Source organism: Lupinus angustifolius, unplaced genomic scaffold, assembly GCF_001865875.1.
Source record: "Lupinus angustifolius cultivar Tanjil unplaced genomic scaffold, LupAngTanjil_v1.0 Scaffold_2_2, whole genome shotgun sequence".
NCBI lineage: Eukaryota > Viridiplantae > Streptophyta > Magnoliopsida > Fabales > Fabaceae > Lupinus > Lupinus angustifolius.
The window spans coordinates 62,916-77,336 of NW_017716413.1; the positions used below are offsets into that span (position 1 = coordinate 62,916).

The following is a 14,421-nucleotide window of genomic DNA, read 5'->3' on the forward strand; positions in this document are numbered from 1 at the left end:
TTAATTAAATGTTATTTTTAACTGATATAAAAATGAGGATACGTGATCTCCATCAAACAACTGGATGTTAATAAGTAGAGTAAATTAATTATATTAACACTCCATGAGTTTTAGTTAAATTATATAAATCATTCTTATATTTTTTATAATTATATAAATCATCTCTAATTATATACATATATTATAGTGTATATCTCTGCAGAAGATGTAATTGTAATCTCTTAAATAAAAAAGAGTAATAACTATAATTAAGTTACATAAAATATGGTGTATTATAGAGATATGTCTAAATAGTATAAAAGTCAATACTTTTTAGTATTTTTGATTCATTACAATATAGTATAAGAGTAATTTAATCATCTCCTAAAATTATTGATACAACTTATAACAAACTAAAAATAATGTGTACATAATGACTCTTATATTCTTTGTCTCTACAATATATTATATTTTAATTAACTTAATAATATTTATGGCAATTTTTTACTTAAAATTTCACATTTATCACCTTTTTTGAGGTAGTCCTTATCTTTGAGGTAGACCATAAATTCAATGCGGATTTATTACAACAAACAGGATATTCTCCTGACAAAATCATTTATATGATTTTAATTAAATGATATTTTTTATTGAATAATGAGACAAAGTCATATAAGAATAGGACAAGTGATCTCCATTTAACAACTTGATAAAATAAGTAGAGTAAATTATATTAATATTTTATGAGTATTAGTGAAGTTACTCATTCATTACAACTATATAAATCACATTTAATTATATACATATATTATACTGATTACCTCAATAGAATATATAATTGTAATCTCTTAAATAAAAAAAGTGATAAGTATAGTTAAGTTAAACAAAAGGTGATATTTATGGATATACATCTGTATAAAAGTCAATTTTTCTTCATTATTTTTTGTTCACTATAATATAGTACAAGAGTAATTTAATCACATCTTTAAAATTATTGATACAACTTATAACAAACCAAAAATAGTGTGTACACATTGACTCTTATATTCTTTGGATTTATCTTTACTATATATCATATTTTGTTTAACGCTATTATATTCATCACCATTTTTTGCTTAAAAGGTCACATTTATCTCACATGCACAGGTAATTAGTATAATTAAAAAGTAGGGTGGTTTGTTTAGGAATAAAAAAGATATAAGTAGTTTGTATAATTTACTAAATTAAAACTCAAAAAATATTAATGTAATTTACTCTAATAACTATTAATCATTAATTTGGTGAGGATATTAATACAACAATTTTAGGTTATGTACTTAAACCTTGTTAGTTGGTATAGTAGTTAAGGAGGTTGGTTTAGGAATGAAATGATAAGAATATTGTGGTTTTAGTCTCACTTACTATAAATACTAATATATTAATATTTGTTTATAAAAAATTAGTTAAATTGTAAACAAAATTAACATAATTAAATTAAAATGATAGATATATATTATAATAAGTTATTTTTCCTATTGTTTTTGTTTTTGAAATATCTATCTATGCAGTATTAGAGATGATCCTTACTCGATTAATATATATTATATTATATTATATAAGTATACTAGTATTTTTTTGGTAAGAATTAAATTTGGTTAATTTTTATACTTAATTTGAAGGAAATGAGTGAATATGATACAATTGGCGACAGGTTTTCATCAATTTTAATTCGATTTTGATACATACTAGTATGATATACCTATGACATGGATATAGGTATGATTTGATAATATTCCAGTCAAACCTCCCAACACTACTGGTATCCATAACATCATCAATACAACATAATAATATTTTTTCAAAAAGTGACAATAGTTTGATACATAATTGTTTTATTTTATGATCAAATGTGAGCAAAATCATTATTTATAGACAATGTTAGAGATATAGTTGTTAAACTGGACTCGAATAATGGATTGGTTTGACTAGTCCAACTAAGAATTGGGTATATGGTTGATCTAATTGATATTATTTGATCCGACTAGCACTAAAATCAATATAAATATGTTTCATTGGGTCAGTTTAAGCATATCTAAAATAGGTAGCTTAACTGGCTGGATCTTTTTTACTCAAATAGTTTATATAGAGTGTTTAATAAACTATTTATAGAGTATTTTAACTACCTTCACAACCAGAAACTATAATTCGACAACTAGTGATTACAAGCTTACACCTATAAGTTAGCTTTGCTGAATTTTTTATAATTTCTTAATATAAAATGAGTGAATCAGTCCTAATAACTCAATGGTCGACTAGTGATACATTAACTTTGTGTTCTATGACCATTTCAAACAACAGATCCAAGTTTAATAATATTGGTCAAAGTAGGAGCGTATAACTTGTAATGAGTAAAGATAGTAATAATAAAAAGGTAAGGCGAAGAATAAGAAGAAATAGCTCATGTTTTACTAATAATTTTATGAATGAATTGGTAGAGATAACAATCAAGTTCTTATAATATGGCATAAGCCACAAATTAAGAAAGCATCATAAAATATATATTAAAATTGCAGGCATTTACAAATTAAGAAAGCATCAAAACATGTTACTAAGCATTTCTCTTAATGAGGAAGATGTGTTTGAATATTAAAAAATCCATATTTTAGTTTTATAAGATACAATATACATAACAGTGTGTTTGACTTTTGATTCTCTTGGAGAAAGAGCATGGCCCAACAGCATCAACTCATTTATTTCCTTTAGTTTAATAACACTATATTAGCATGAACTCATTAATTGTTGTCACTATAACGGTATAATAACTCATTCTATTTCTTACCACTCACCAAAATACACACACCACTCACATCACCATCATTATAGATTACAGATTCTTCTATTTCTTAGATCAATGCTAAATTTCATTAACGGGATAATATATCTTTATATTCAACATATTTTATACACTTTATTTTTCAAAAATAAGATTTTTTATAATTTAAATTTGTTTGGACAACTAACTTAAATTATATAAAAGTGAGGACATATCGTAGAATACAAAAATATTAACTAAATATAAATGATTGACTAAATAAGAATAAGTGTGATATAGTAAAAAAAATCTTAATAATAATGATAAATATTTGTGTTATTAAAATTGGTGGTAGGTTGTGTTGTATTATTATCCAAAGCATATATAGAAGAAGTTGAAGCTACAACAACCTTCCCTCTTTTGAAGTCAATTCATCATTACCAACAACCAACAACCAACAACCATGTCCTCTCAAAGTGTTACCTTAAAATTTATGACAAAAACACCTTTTCTTAACATCATCGTATTCACCACCTTTCTCTTCTTCTCTTTCTTATACATCACTTCTTCCTTCTTTTTCACTTCACCACCACATTCTTCTCTCTTAACATTAAAAAACTCTACTTTTGAGTTTTGCACAAGTAACTACACCAACTACTGTCCATGTCATGACCCAAAGATACAAAAAAGATTCAAAAATACAAATCATTTTCGTAAAGAGAGACATTGTCCTAATAACAATGAAAGGCTTAAATGTCTTATACCAATACCAAAAGGGTATAACACTCCATTTCATTGGCCTAAGAGTAAGGAAAATGTATGGTTTAGTAATGTCCCTTTTACTAAGCTTGTTCACTATAAGAAGACACAAAACTGGGTTAGATTGGAAGGTCAAAAGCTTGTGTTTCCTGGTGGAGGAACTTCATTCCCTGATGGGGTTAAGGGTTATGTTCATGCTTTGAATAAGGTTCTTCCAGTGACTTTGGAATCTGGACTTATCAGAACAGTTCTTGATGTTGGTTGTGGGGTATCCCTATCTTATCTCTTTCTTTTCTTTTTCTTTTCTTCCTAATAATTGCACTGAAATTTGAACCCAATTCCTAAAAAACTTTTTTTTTCCTTATAGTTTTAAATGTGTGTATACAAGGAGATAAACAGTAAGATTAAGACAAATCTGTATAAATTGTAAATTATGATATTCTAATAACAAAATTGACATTTCCTTTATATTGGTGTAAAAATATTGGAATTTAAAAATTGTATAATGTAATGCAGCTTGCAATCTCTGAAGTATCCAATACAGTTATGAAGACTATTTGAAGTGTCTAAGCTTTTTTTATTATGAGCTATTACAAAATTTTCTTAACTGCATTGTTTTTTTCTTCCAAATAAGCCTATATTATTTGGTTTTATGGTTACCTACCTAGAATGAATTTGTATTGTGGAATGTGCACAATTGTAGGTTGCAAGCTTTGGAGCATATCTAATGGACAATGAAATCATGACAATGTCAATAGCACCAAGTGATGAACATGAAGCTCAAGTACAGTTTGCTCTAGAAAGGGGACTTCCAGCAATGCTTGGAGTTTTAAGCACTCATAGGCTGCCATTCCCATCGAGATCGTTCGATATGGCTCATTGCTCTAGATGCCTTGTCCCTTGGACTGCTAATGGTATTTCTACTTAACTCAACCCTTTTACTTTCATACTAAACTTTGTTCTTAAAAAGACCTCTTAATCTTCCTAGTACTATGTTCACTCATTAACCTTTCACAACATGTACCAAATTCGTCATTCTGCATAATGCTTATCAAGTTCACCTTTAAGGAAAGTCTTGTAATAATAATGTAAATAGTAGCAAATTGCAGACCCAAGTGAATCTTGATTGTTACTTTCATACTAATGTTTGTATTTTAAATAAGCCTCTTAATGATTCTAGTCACTGAATATCTCTTTCTATGAGAAGCAACACTTGAATTTTTTAGCTTTTTCAATGTAGAAACTTGGTTTCATTTTATAATACTATCACCTGATATCTTTTAATTCATTATAGATGGGCTTTATCTACGAGAAATTGACCGGATTTTGCGCCCGGGTGGGTATTGGGTACTATCTGGTCCACCTATTAATTGGAGGGTAAACTATGAAGCATGGCAAATAGATTCTATGGTGTTGGAAAAAGAACAAAATATGTTAGAAGAACTTGCAATGCAACTGTGCTGGGAAAAAGTTGCTGAAGGAGAACAAATTGCTGTATGGCAAAAACCAACAAATCATATCAGCTGCATACACAAGTCAAAGACTTTAATATCACCCAAGTTTTGCAATTCATCTGACCCTGATAATGGATGGTAAGTTTCTTTGTTTCAAACTGTGCATTGGTGTTTGATAGAAATGTATGTGTTCTGTTTTATGTTTGGCATATTTATACATAGAATAAAATATGACAAAAAGATAAAAATTTGTGACTTTTGGTATTACTAAAGGATGGAACCATTCTGTTCCATATTTTAGCTACCTATGGCTTGAAATGATTGTGGTCTAAGTAATATTGGAGTTTTAGTAGTCTAGGCAAATGCACGGCGAATGCCATTATGGTCATATCAGCTGCATTTTTTTCTTGACAGTTGTAGTAAACACAACATAACTACAACCCAACTTGAAACTGTGTTTCCAACTCAACTATTGTTGTTGTTTTACTTCTTTTGTACTAAAATCTGAGCAAGAAAATCAGGAACATTCTAGTGGATTGTGGAATCAACTTAAAGTAATATGCTTTGTTAACTTTTGTATCAAATTTTCTCACATTGTTTGTTTATATTGTAGAACCTATATCCTTTTTCTTTTGTTTTTATATTCATACTTCATAGATATGAAACATTCAACAGGTATACAAAAATGACTGCATGCATTTTTCCTCTACCAGAAGTGAAAGATATCCATGAAGTATCTGGTGGTGCTCTTGAGAAATGGCCTAAAAGGTTGAACACTCCTCCGCCGCGGGTTAGAGATGAAAACAATAATGATGGCTTCACTCTCAAAACTTATACTGAAGATACAAGGACATGGGAAAGGAGAGTTTCCGCTTACAACGCCATGCTCAAATCATTCTCTTCTGGTAAATACCGAAATGTTATGGATATGAATGCTGGGTTTGGAGGATTTGCAGCTGCAATGGTGAAATATCCTGTTTGGGTTATGAATGTTGTTCCATTTGATGCAAAAAGCAAAAATCTTGGTGTTATCTATGAGCGAGGCCTCATTGGAACTTACATGGATTGGTATTTACAACTTATAATCTTTACTTTCATCATTTTAATTGTGTACTTTTTTGAAGCATCTTTTGAGTATTTTGTTATCTTTTAGTTTCAAATTTAGTGTATCTATTTTGTATACTGGTCTGGTTTGTTTTTATGGTTCTGAGTATGCCTTTATAGCATAGATCTTTTAGTTTCAAATTGTGTATTAGACCTTGCACAATAACAACTTAATAGTGTAATATAGCTGTTGGTTTCTTCCACCAACCAAAAGGATACTATAATTTATATATTTTACTATATATTTTCTTCATTAGTTGTAGAGTGTTGAATAATGAAGAAAATTGTGTTACTTGCAGGTGTGAGCCCTTTTCAACTTACCCACGCACATATGATTTGATACATGCTCATGGTATATTCAGTATGTACATTAACAAGTAAGCTTAATATCTATCACTACTTATTATTTGAACATGTTTACTACTATTATGATATATTTACTGAATTGAATATATATGAATATATGTGTGGGCATGATGTATTAATTACATAATGATGTCTGCAATGTTGCAGGTGTGATATTACTGATATTCTTGTTGAGATGCATAGGATTCTTCGTCCACAAGGAACTGTTATTATTAGAGATAATGAGGATGTAATTGTTAAAGTGAAAGAAATGATAGATAAAATAAGATGGAAAGGAACACTAGTGGCTGGTGATCAGAATGGGACTTTTGACCCTCAAATGATTCTGCTTGTTCATAATAAGGAGTGAATTCATAGTAATCATACTATATTTTTTTGGATAGGTATGGTTACCCTTCTTACCACCTTCAAGTTTTGTTTCCTGAAAAATATTTGTTTTTAATCACTACTAGTTGGGATATTTAGTAACAGCAATGCTACTAAGGATGTGGGTGATTAATGAGAATCATGGTTTTGATTTCCTGTAAGAGTTGTGGTTACAATTATATGCTATATCTACTGCAATTCCTTGGAAAAAATGCAGGAAAATGAGATCACAAGTTTGTAAAAACTCCTAAAGTTATAATATTATAGTTACAATTGTAGTTAGAAATCACAATTTACAAAGAGAGATATTAGATCATATCTTAAATGTTTAACATGAAGAGGACATGGTCAAAGGAAAGGATTCTGATGGATCCATTGCTAGTCATAAGATGAAGCTCATCTCTAATGTGAACTCCTAAGGAATATTGAATCTCATAATCACACTGTTGGAAACTTTCATGATATCCTCCATTCTTCTCATTTTTCTCAACTTCTCATGAATATAGGAAACTCTTCTAAAGAAACAAAAGGAATAATTTTTTCAGTTACATATTCTTTCAACTGTGTTATCCATCTAAGGGGTCTTGTTGGTTCAGTTTGGAACTAGACTTAAGAATATGTATACTTTCATAGACCAATGTGCTACTACCACAGAATAACCCCATTGTTGGGTGCATTCTTCATACATTATTGAGAAGCACCTTTGAGTAGCAAGCACTTTTGAATAGCTTATAGCTTATTTGATCAACACAAGTAACTTTTCAATGAGTAGTGTGATTTTAACCCAACACGGATATCTTCTGTTTCACAGCAAAATTTATAAATAAAAATTAATTAAACATAATAACAAAATTAAAAAAGTTAATCACTTTTTTTTAACTTGAGGCATTAAATTATAAACTACATGAAATACCAATAAGGTGTTAGTCTAATGGTGTAAGGTTCCGCTAGATCCCCAAGATGACCAAAAGGTTAAGAGTTTAATTCATGTGAGTGACACTTGTTGGAAGGGGCAGCCACCACCCCAAAAGAGATGAGTTCCTTACCCAAAAAGGATGAGGGAATACCCTTGGTAGTACAAAAAACAACAACATGAAATTGCCATTCTGGGTTATGACTTGAGATACAGAACATAAAACTAAAGAACTAACAACATACCCCCCAATAGAATAGAATACAATAGACTCAAATTTATATTTGCAGTGCTTACAAAAAAATGAAAATGTAGAAACATGAACACATAAATAAATAAATAAATAGATAAGCAAACAAGAAAGGACTCATTCATCTCGAGTAGCAGGATCCATCCCAGTAGAAGGGCTATCAGCAAAATATTCTTGGTGCCTTACATTCACTCCATACTGCTCATTAAAGAAAATGCATGAATTAAATGTAAAACCAATATTAATATATCGCCACAATAGATAAAATAAATCTATTTACTAACACATAAATGATCCTTTAAACAGTGAAAATTAGTAAACAGTGAACCTATTCAAACCAGTAAAAATAAGTCTATCACTGGTTGATCCAAAAACAACCCAACTTCCCAGTTCAGTGTCTTCATCATCAATATCAGTTCAGACAAAATATGGTAAGAAACAAGTGACAGACATTGGGTGGTGTATATTCAAAGCAGGGGAGACAATACTTCTAAGTTATGAAGCACTGACACTGGAGTGGTGTTGGAAGTGTTTGCAGCACTCCATAACTTCAAGAAGGAGAGGTGTCTGTGCTTCATAGGACGTGTGAATGGCCATGACTATGGCAAGGACTTATGCCCACAGTGCCTTGTAAATATCAGCCACAATCACCACCTTATTTTCTAACTTGCAACAAAGAGACAAACTTAGAAACGTTGAGCAATAGGCTTCCAAGGTTGTTGAATGATTGATGTTGAGCCTTAAAAATAGCTAGCTAAGCAAAGGCTTAAAGAAAGAAGGGGTTCTACAGACTAGTCTCTTAGCATGTCCACACACATGGAGAGAGCTAGGAGCCAAAGGGGTAGTGAGGGAGAAAGAGAGTGGTTACGCGAGTCCCCTCTTAGCGATTGAGGGATAAGCCCAGTTTTGAAAACATTGCGTTAGAAATGAATGATAATTCATTTTATCTCTAGTAGTTTCTATGAAATTATGCTCCCATACATAAATATGATCAATTAATTCGCAGAGGCAACATGCAATTTCAAAATTGATATCTGAAATGATTGATAGTATGTGCAAACACAGATAATACAATAGACTGCAAGTCTTATGATACTTAAGAGATGAAACTTGGGATCTATTTAATTGTATAGAACAATGCTTACCTCATGAAGTGCCTTTGATAGGTCTTCCATTGTCAAAACTAAACGCTTATCCTGTCATAATGAAATGTAAGTACTAGACGCAAACAATAAGTATGTGAAGACAAAATCAAAACCAGACTAAAAGTTATCAGCACCTTCTGCTGCTTATCTCTTTTATCTTTGGGAATTGTTGCTTGTCTTGCTTTACAGTGCCTGCAGTTAACAATCTTGTGACATGATCATGCCAGTATAGACATGTAAATGAAAGACAGGGCAACTAGATGACTAATAGTAATGCATTTTATGACTTAGCCAATACAAATAGTGGTGCACATATGGACAAAAGCACAAAAATTAGGTGCAGAAAAAAAATCTATTGTGTTGCATGTGCATGAGTGTGTATGTCTGTTGTTGTATAAAGTGCCTTAGACAAGCATTCACTAAAGAAGCAAATATCCATCATGCACTCATCCACTTAACCACATGCATGAACTACCTTTTACCAAAAATCAAATGCTTTTTGCAGAACTACAAATACATTTCTACAAAATAATACTCCCCATATTTACAATGCACATAAAAAATGCTCTGTATACAGTGATTCAAGGTTAAAATGAATTGAACATAGCAAAATGGAAATGAAGAAAGATTGAATTGAAGAAAAACAGAAGAAAAAAAGAGCATACTGATGTGCATTTCCTGCAACTTCTGCAACAAACTTCTGAGTAGCAACAGCAACCAATCTAGTCCTGAATTTAGTGCAACATTATTAGAGGTTCAAAACAACAAACGACAACAACAACACAAACATGATTAAGTTGTTAATTATGATTTGGTCCTGTTTGAATTTCGGGAAGAATAATTAAAATAAATAAATAAAAGAGTGAAAGGAGAATAAAGAAGTACCCACAATCGAATATCAGGAGATTGAAATCCGGTCTTGGCTAAGTAATGTTCCACCAATTCATCAGGTATCTATCAACATTCAAATTCATTTTTTTTTTTTAATTTCTTAATAATACTTAAGAGAGAGAAAGAGAAAAGATATAATAAAAAACTAACAGTGGGAGTAAAATCCATTAAGGAAGCAAGAAATTCAGAGAGTGCAGAATCATCATCATGTCTTCCTTCACTTGATTGAGATTGTGATTGAGGATTCATCTTAACCTACTACCAATAATCATTCAAAACAATCATAAATCAAATAATAAAAATTCAGAGAAATCAAATCAAATGAAAAATGGTAATACCTGAAATTGGAAGAAGAAGAAGAACTCTTTCCTTTTATTTGTGATAATAAAATACAAATTGGGTTATGGGCCCTTCTAATTTTCTGCCCCTTTTATTTCTTACTACTTTTTTCTTTTCTCAATGGGAAGCATTTTTTTAGGATTTTATTCCAAACACTCTCATTTAATGATTTCAAGTTATGAATTTACTAGCGTGTCGACTATCACTCTGTATCAATTGACCTGCATTCTTAGTTTTTAATATATGAAGTTAATAGAGAATAAATATATAAATAAGTGAATGTGTAAAAAATTAATGATATATTAATATAATGTAAAAAATTAATGATATATTAATATAAAAGTGAAAGGAATGAAAGTAATATGTGAAAGTTTATAGTAGTTAATAATAATATATGTTACGAAAGATAAATTTGGAATATAAAAATCATGTCATATTGGTGATTATTACTTATTTTGACTTTATTAATAGTATAAAAGTATAGATTTCAAAAAAAATAATAATCTATACTATTAATAAAGGGAAAACACAAAATAACCACCCATCATGGTGTAATTTGTGTTTTCCTATTTTGCCCTCAATATCTTTTTATTTCTACCAAAAAACCATATAATATTATTTTCTTATTTTATCCTTATTATCTTCTTATTTCAGCCATACATTTAGCGCAAAAAATTATATTTGAATTTATAAAATACAAACTATACATTATCATATTTAGATGAGGGAGACGTCAACATTAAAATCCATTTGTAAACGTTATGATTGGATATATGAGTTTATCATATGAATAAGTTAAATTAAAGTATCAAATTGATTAACTTAGTCACTCAACATTTATCCCATATATTATGCAACATTGCAATATGTTTGCTTTTATAAGGTTTAAACAGAATGACATGTGCCTCTCATTCTCTAAGCCGCACTGGTCGATGTTCACGTTCCCCCGCCTCACATCACGGGAGGAGGAAGATCTTATGTCCAAAAGTATAAAGAAGGTTAAAACTAGAGACAAAAGCTCTGAGGCTTCGGGTAAGGGTTCCGCCTCTTATCGAGATACTCTGTTGAACCCTAATTTGGGGGATTTGAGAACTTCTCCGATAATGATGACTTGCCTGAAAATTGTTGGTACAAGGAAGATGACGAAGAGATGTTAGGTGAAGAGAAGAAGGAATTCGATCCCTGCCCTGAGATTAGAGTCTCTTATGAGGAATTTACAGATTGGTGCAAACCCTGGAAATCCTCTTTGGTGGTAAAACTTTTGGGAAAAACATATCCCTCTGCTTGATGGAAGCCATATTATCGAAGATGTGGGCGGGTAGTGGTCGCATTCAAGTCATATATATGCCTCACGATTTCTTCTTGGTGAAATTGTCCTTAGAGGAAGACTATAAGCATGCTTTCTTCGAAGGGTCATGGCGTATTGCAGATCATTATCTCATGGTGCAAAGGTGGAGACCATTTTTTCTGACTAATGCGAAGAAGGTTCAGAAGGTGGTTGTATGGGTACATATTCCAAACCTCCCAATTGAATTATATAACCATAGTTTCATGTGGAGAATTGGTTCTGCCATTGGAAATATGCTGAAAGTGGATCAACTTACTTCTATTCAATCTAGAGGACAATTTGCCAGGATTTGTGTGGAAATCAATTTTGACCTTAAGCTTGTTCCGCAGATTAAGGTTCTTGGGCAAGTGCTCAACATTGAATATGAAGGGTTGCACATGATCTGTTTCAGTTGCGGAAAATATGGGCATCGTCGGGAGTCTTGTATAGAATCTTTCATCCCTACTGATGAGGGGGATTCAAAAAATCAACCTCCAGTTGTGGTGGGTTATAGTGAAGTCTTGGGTAGCATCCATAAGAAGGGGAATGAACCCTGCAGGGAGCCTATTATCAACCGGGTTGAATGGGATGTAATTAAGGTTGGTACTGGCGTTGTCGTTGAGAAACTTGAGTTACTGAAGACCCCTACTGCCATAGAGGGTGGGGAGAATGATATGCACAAGGGGTTTTTTAATCAGTCGGATGCTCTCTATGGCCCTTGGATGATTGTGAAAAAACATAATAAATGGCATGATAGCAGAAGGCAAAAGAAGAACCCCCCTTATAGTGATAGGGGTTCTCGTTTCTAGGTTCTTGCTGTTAAGGAGGGCACCATGGATGTCGGTCCCTAACATGACTTGAGGGATAAGCAGGGGAATAAAAAACATACTGGCTGGAAAACCTTAGCTAGAAGAGCGGGTAATCTTGACAAGTTGAAGATGAGTAGAGGTGATGAAGACCAGGTTGGGCACTAGGATGGCCGTGAGAAGGCTGGTCCCTATAAGGGAAATCGTATGACCCATGAGGTTTTTAACACAACTATGGAGGTCGATGAGGGGGCCAATGAAGAACATTCACCGGGGCATATGGTAGGCTTAAGGGATAACCTCCCAAACTCTTCGATGGGTTTTTAATGAAGGTCCTTTGTTGGAATTGTCATGGGGCTAAGGCGAAAGGTCTCAACGGCTTGATCCATGATTTTCGTCACAATCTTGATGCTAGTTTGCTTATTTTGATGGAGCCTCAAGTTAGTGGTGATGTGGCTAATAAGATCATCAAAAAGTTTTGGTTTGATGGTGGTATGCGGGTGGATTCTATTGGCCGTGCGGGTGGTATTTGGGTCCTTTGGGACCAATCAGTGTGGAAAATAAAGGTCTTGCATTCGGCAAGCCAATTCATAACCATGGAAGTTTAGTGGATGGATGACGCTCCTTGGTTTCTCACTGCGATTTATGGCAGCCCTCATATGGGTCGTCGCTCGGAATTGTGGAATCATATTCATCAAATGGCAACATCTTTGGACGATCCTTGGTGTCTAATGGGGGATTTCAATGTTGTGGCTTCTGATCATGAGAGAAGTGGCAGTATCAGCTAGAGTCTTCCTCGTGGATCTGTCAACTTCGCCAATTTGCTTTCGGATTGTTAGCTTTTTGATATTGGTTTCATTGGTAGCTCGTTTACTTGGAGTCGTGGGAACCTTAGAGAACGTTTGGACAGAGTTGTGGCTATCTTACCTTGGCGAATTCAGTTTCCGCATGCCAATATTATGCATCTGTTTCACTTTAAGTCTGACCATTCTCCCCTCCTTTTGAGTTTTGTGGACATGCCTTCTCCCAACAAAAGACGAAGACCCTTCCATTTTCTTGCTGCTTGCCTGACATATAAGGATTTCAGTGTTGTTGTGGACACGGTTTGGCATCCCTATGTTTCTTGGAATAAGTCTATCCTTTCTCTCCAAAGAGGTCTATCGCAATGGAATAAATATGTTTTCGCAAAAGAAAAGAATTCTCATGAGAAAGCTGAATTGGATAGCTCTGAATCAGCAACACGAGTTGTCTTCGAGGTTTTCAAATCTACAATGGCAACTTTGGAAGAAGTATGAGGAGGTTTTGTACCAGGAAGAGTTATTATGGTTCCAGAAGTCTAGAGTAAAATGGCTTGTGCATATGGATAGAAATACTCAGTTCTTCCATGGTTCTACTATTGTTAGGCGTCGGAAAAATCATGTTTCTGCCCTTCAGGATGATAATGACGCTTGGGTCGTTGAGCCACCTCTTCTTGAACAACTTGTTGCATCCTTTTATAGTAACCTCTATACTAATGATAGCATTTATGTTCCCTATTGTCTTTCAGGAGCTTTCCCGACCCTATCTATGGGCCACCTTCTGGCGTGTGACCTTTCTATAACTAATGAAGACATAAAAAGTGTTGTTTTTGCTATTGGTAGCTTTCGGGCTCCAGGAAAAGATGGAATTCAAGCCTTATTCTATCAAACTCAATGTAATATTATAGGGCCAAATTTGTGCTCCATGGTTAAGGAGGTGTTTAGGAATTCAGTCTCTATTGAGAGTTTTAATGACACTCTTATAACTCTTATTCCTAAAATGGAGAATGCGACGTACTTGAAGAAATTTCGTCCAATAAGTCTCTACAACGTATCTTATAAGGTCATCACGAAGATTCTGGCTAACCGAATTCGTCACATCATGGATCATGTTGTTAGTCCTAACTAGTGTAG

At 32.7% G+C, this 14,421-nt stretch overlaps 2 protein-coding genes across 3 annotated transcripts; one reads left to right on the forward strand and one right to left on the reverse strand.

Annotated features, from left to right (window-relative positions):
- The first annotated feature begins 3,207 nt into the window (after positions 1–3,207).
- LOC109337127 (probable methyltransferase PMT19) lies at positions 3,208–6,974 on the forward strand. The gene is made up of 6 exons (XM_019574028.1): positions 3,208–3,797; positions 4,233–4,443; positions 4,824–5,121; positions 5,659–6,051; positions 6,387–6,464; positions 6,601–6,974. The coding sequence occupies exons 1-6, from the start codon at positions 3,234–3,236 to the stop codon at positions 6,800–6,802; spliced, it is 1,746 nt and encodes a 581-aa protein (XP_019429573.1). The 5' UTR covers positions 3,208–3,233; the 3' UTR covers positions 6,803–6,974.
- A 479-nt stretch (positions 6,975–7,453) lies between these two features.
- Positions 7,454–10,436, reverse strand: LOC109337114 (transcription initiation factor TFIID subunit 10-like). 2 transcript variants are annotated; one of them, XM_019574008.1, is made up of 8 exons: positions 10,357–10,436; positions 10,169–10,273; positions 10,017–10,081; positions 9,793–9,855; positions 9,262–9,319; positions 9,128–9,178; positions 7,899–8,180; positions 7,454–7,497 (listed from the first exon to the last, which is right to left on the reverse strand). In XM_019574008.1, the coding sequence occupies exons 2-7, from the start codon at positions 10,265–10,267 to the stop codon at positions 8,100–8,102; spliced, it is 417 nt and encodes a 138-aa protein (XP_019429553.1). In that variant the 5' UTR covers positions 10,268–10,273; positions 10,357–10,436; the 3' UTR covers positions 7,454–7,497; positions 7,899–8,099. The 2 variants fall into 2 exon arrangements, with proteins under 2 accessions (XP_019429553.1, XP_019429552.1); XM_019574007.1 differs by lacking the exon at positions 10,357–10,436 and having other exon boundaries at positions 7,455–7,497; positions 10,169–10,299.
- Positions 10,437–14,421: the final 3,985 nt, after the last annotated feature.

Coding starts and splice junctions, on each gene's coding strand:
- LOC109337127 (XM_019574028.1), top strand. CDS start 3,234: ATGTCCTCTCAAAGTGTTACCTTAAAATTTATGACAAAAACACCTTTT. Junction 6,052..6,386: donor ATTGGAACTTACATGGATTG/GTATTTACAACT, acceptor TGTTACTTGCAG/GTGTGAGCCCTTTTCAACTT. Junction 6,465..6,600: donor TTCAGTATGTACATTAACAA/GTAAGCTTAATA, acceptor GCAATGTTGCAG/GTGTGATATTACTGATATTC.
- LOC109337114 (XM_019574008.1), bottom strand. CDS start 10,267: ATGAATCCTCAATCACAATCTCAATCAAGTGAAGGAAGACATGATGAT. Junction 10,082..10,168: donor TAATGGATTTTACTCCCACT/GTTAGTTTTTTA, acceptor GAATGTTGATAG/ATACCTGATGAATTGGTGGA. Junction 9,856..10,016: donor CAATCTCCTGATATTCGATT/GTGGGTACTTCT, acceptor CACTAAATTCAG/GACTAGATTGGTTGCTGTTG.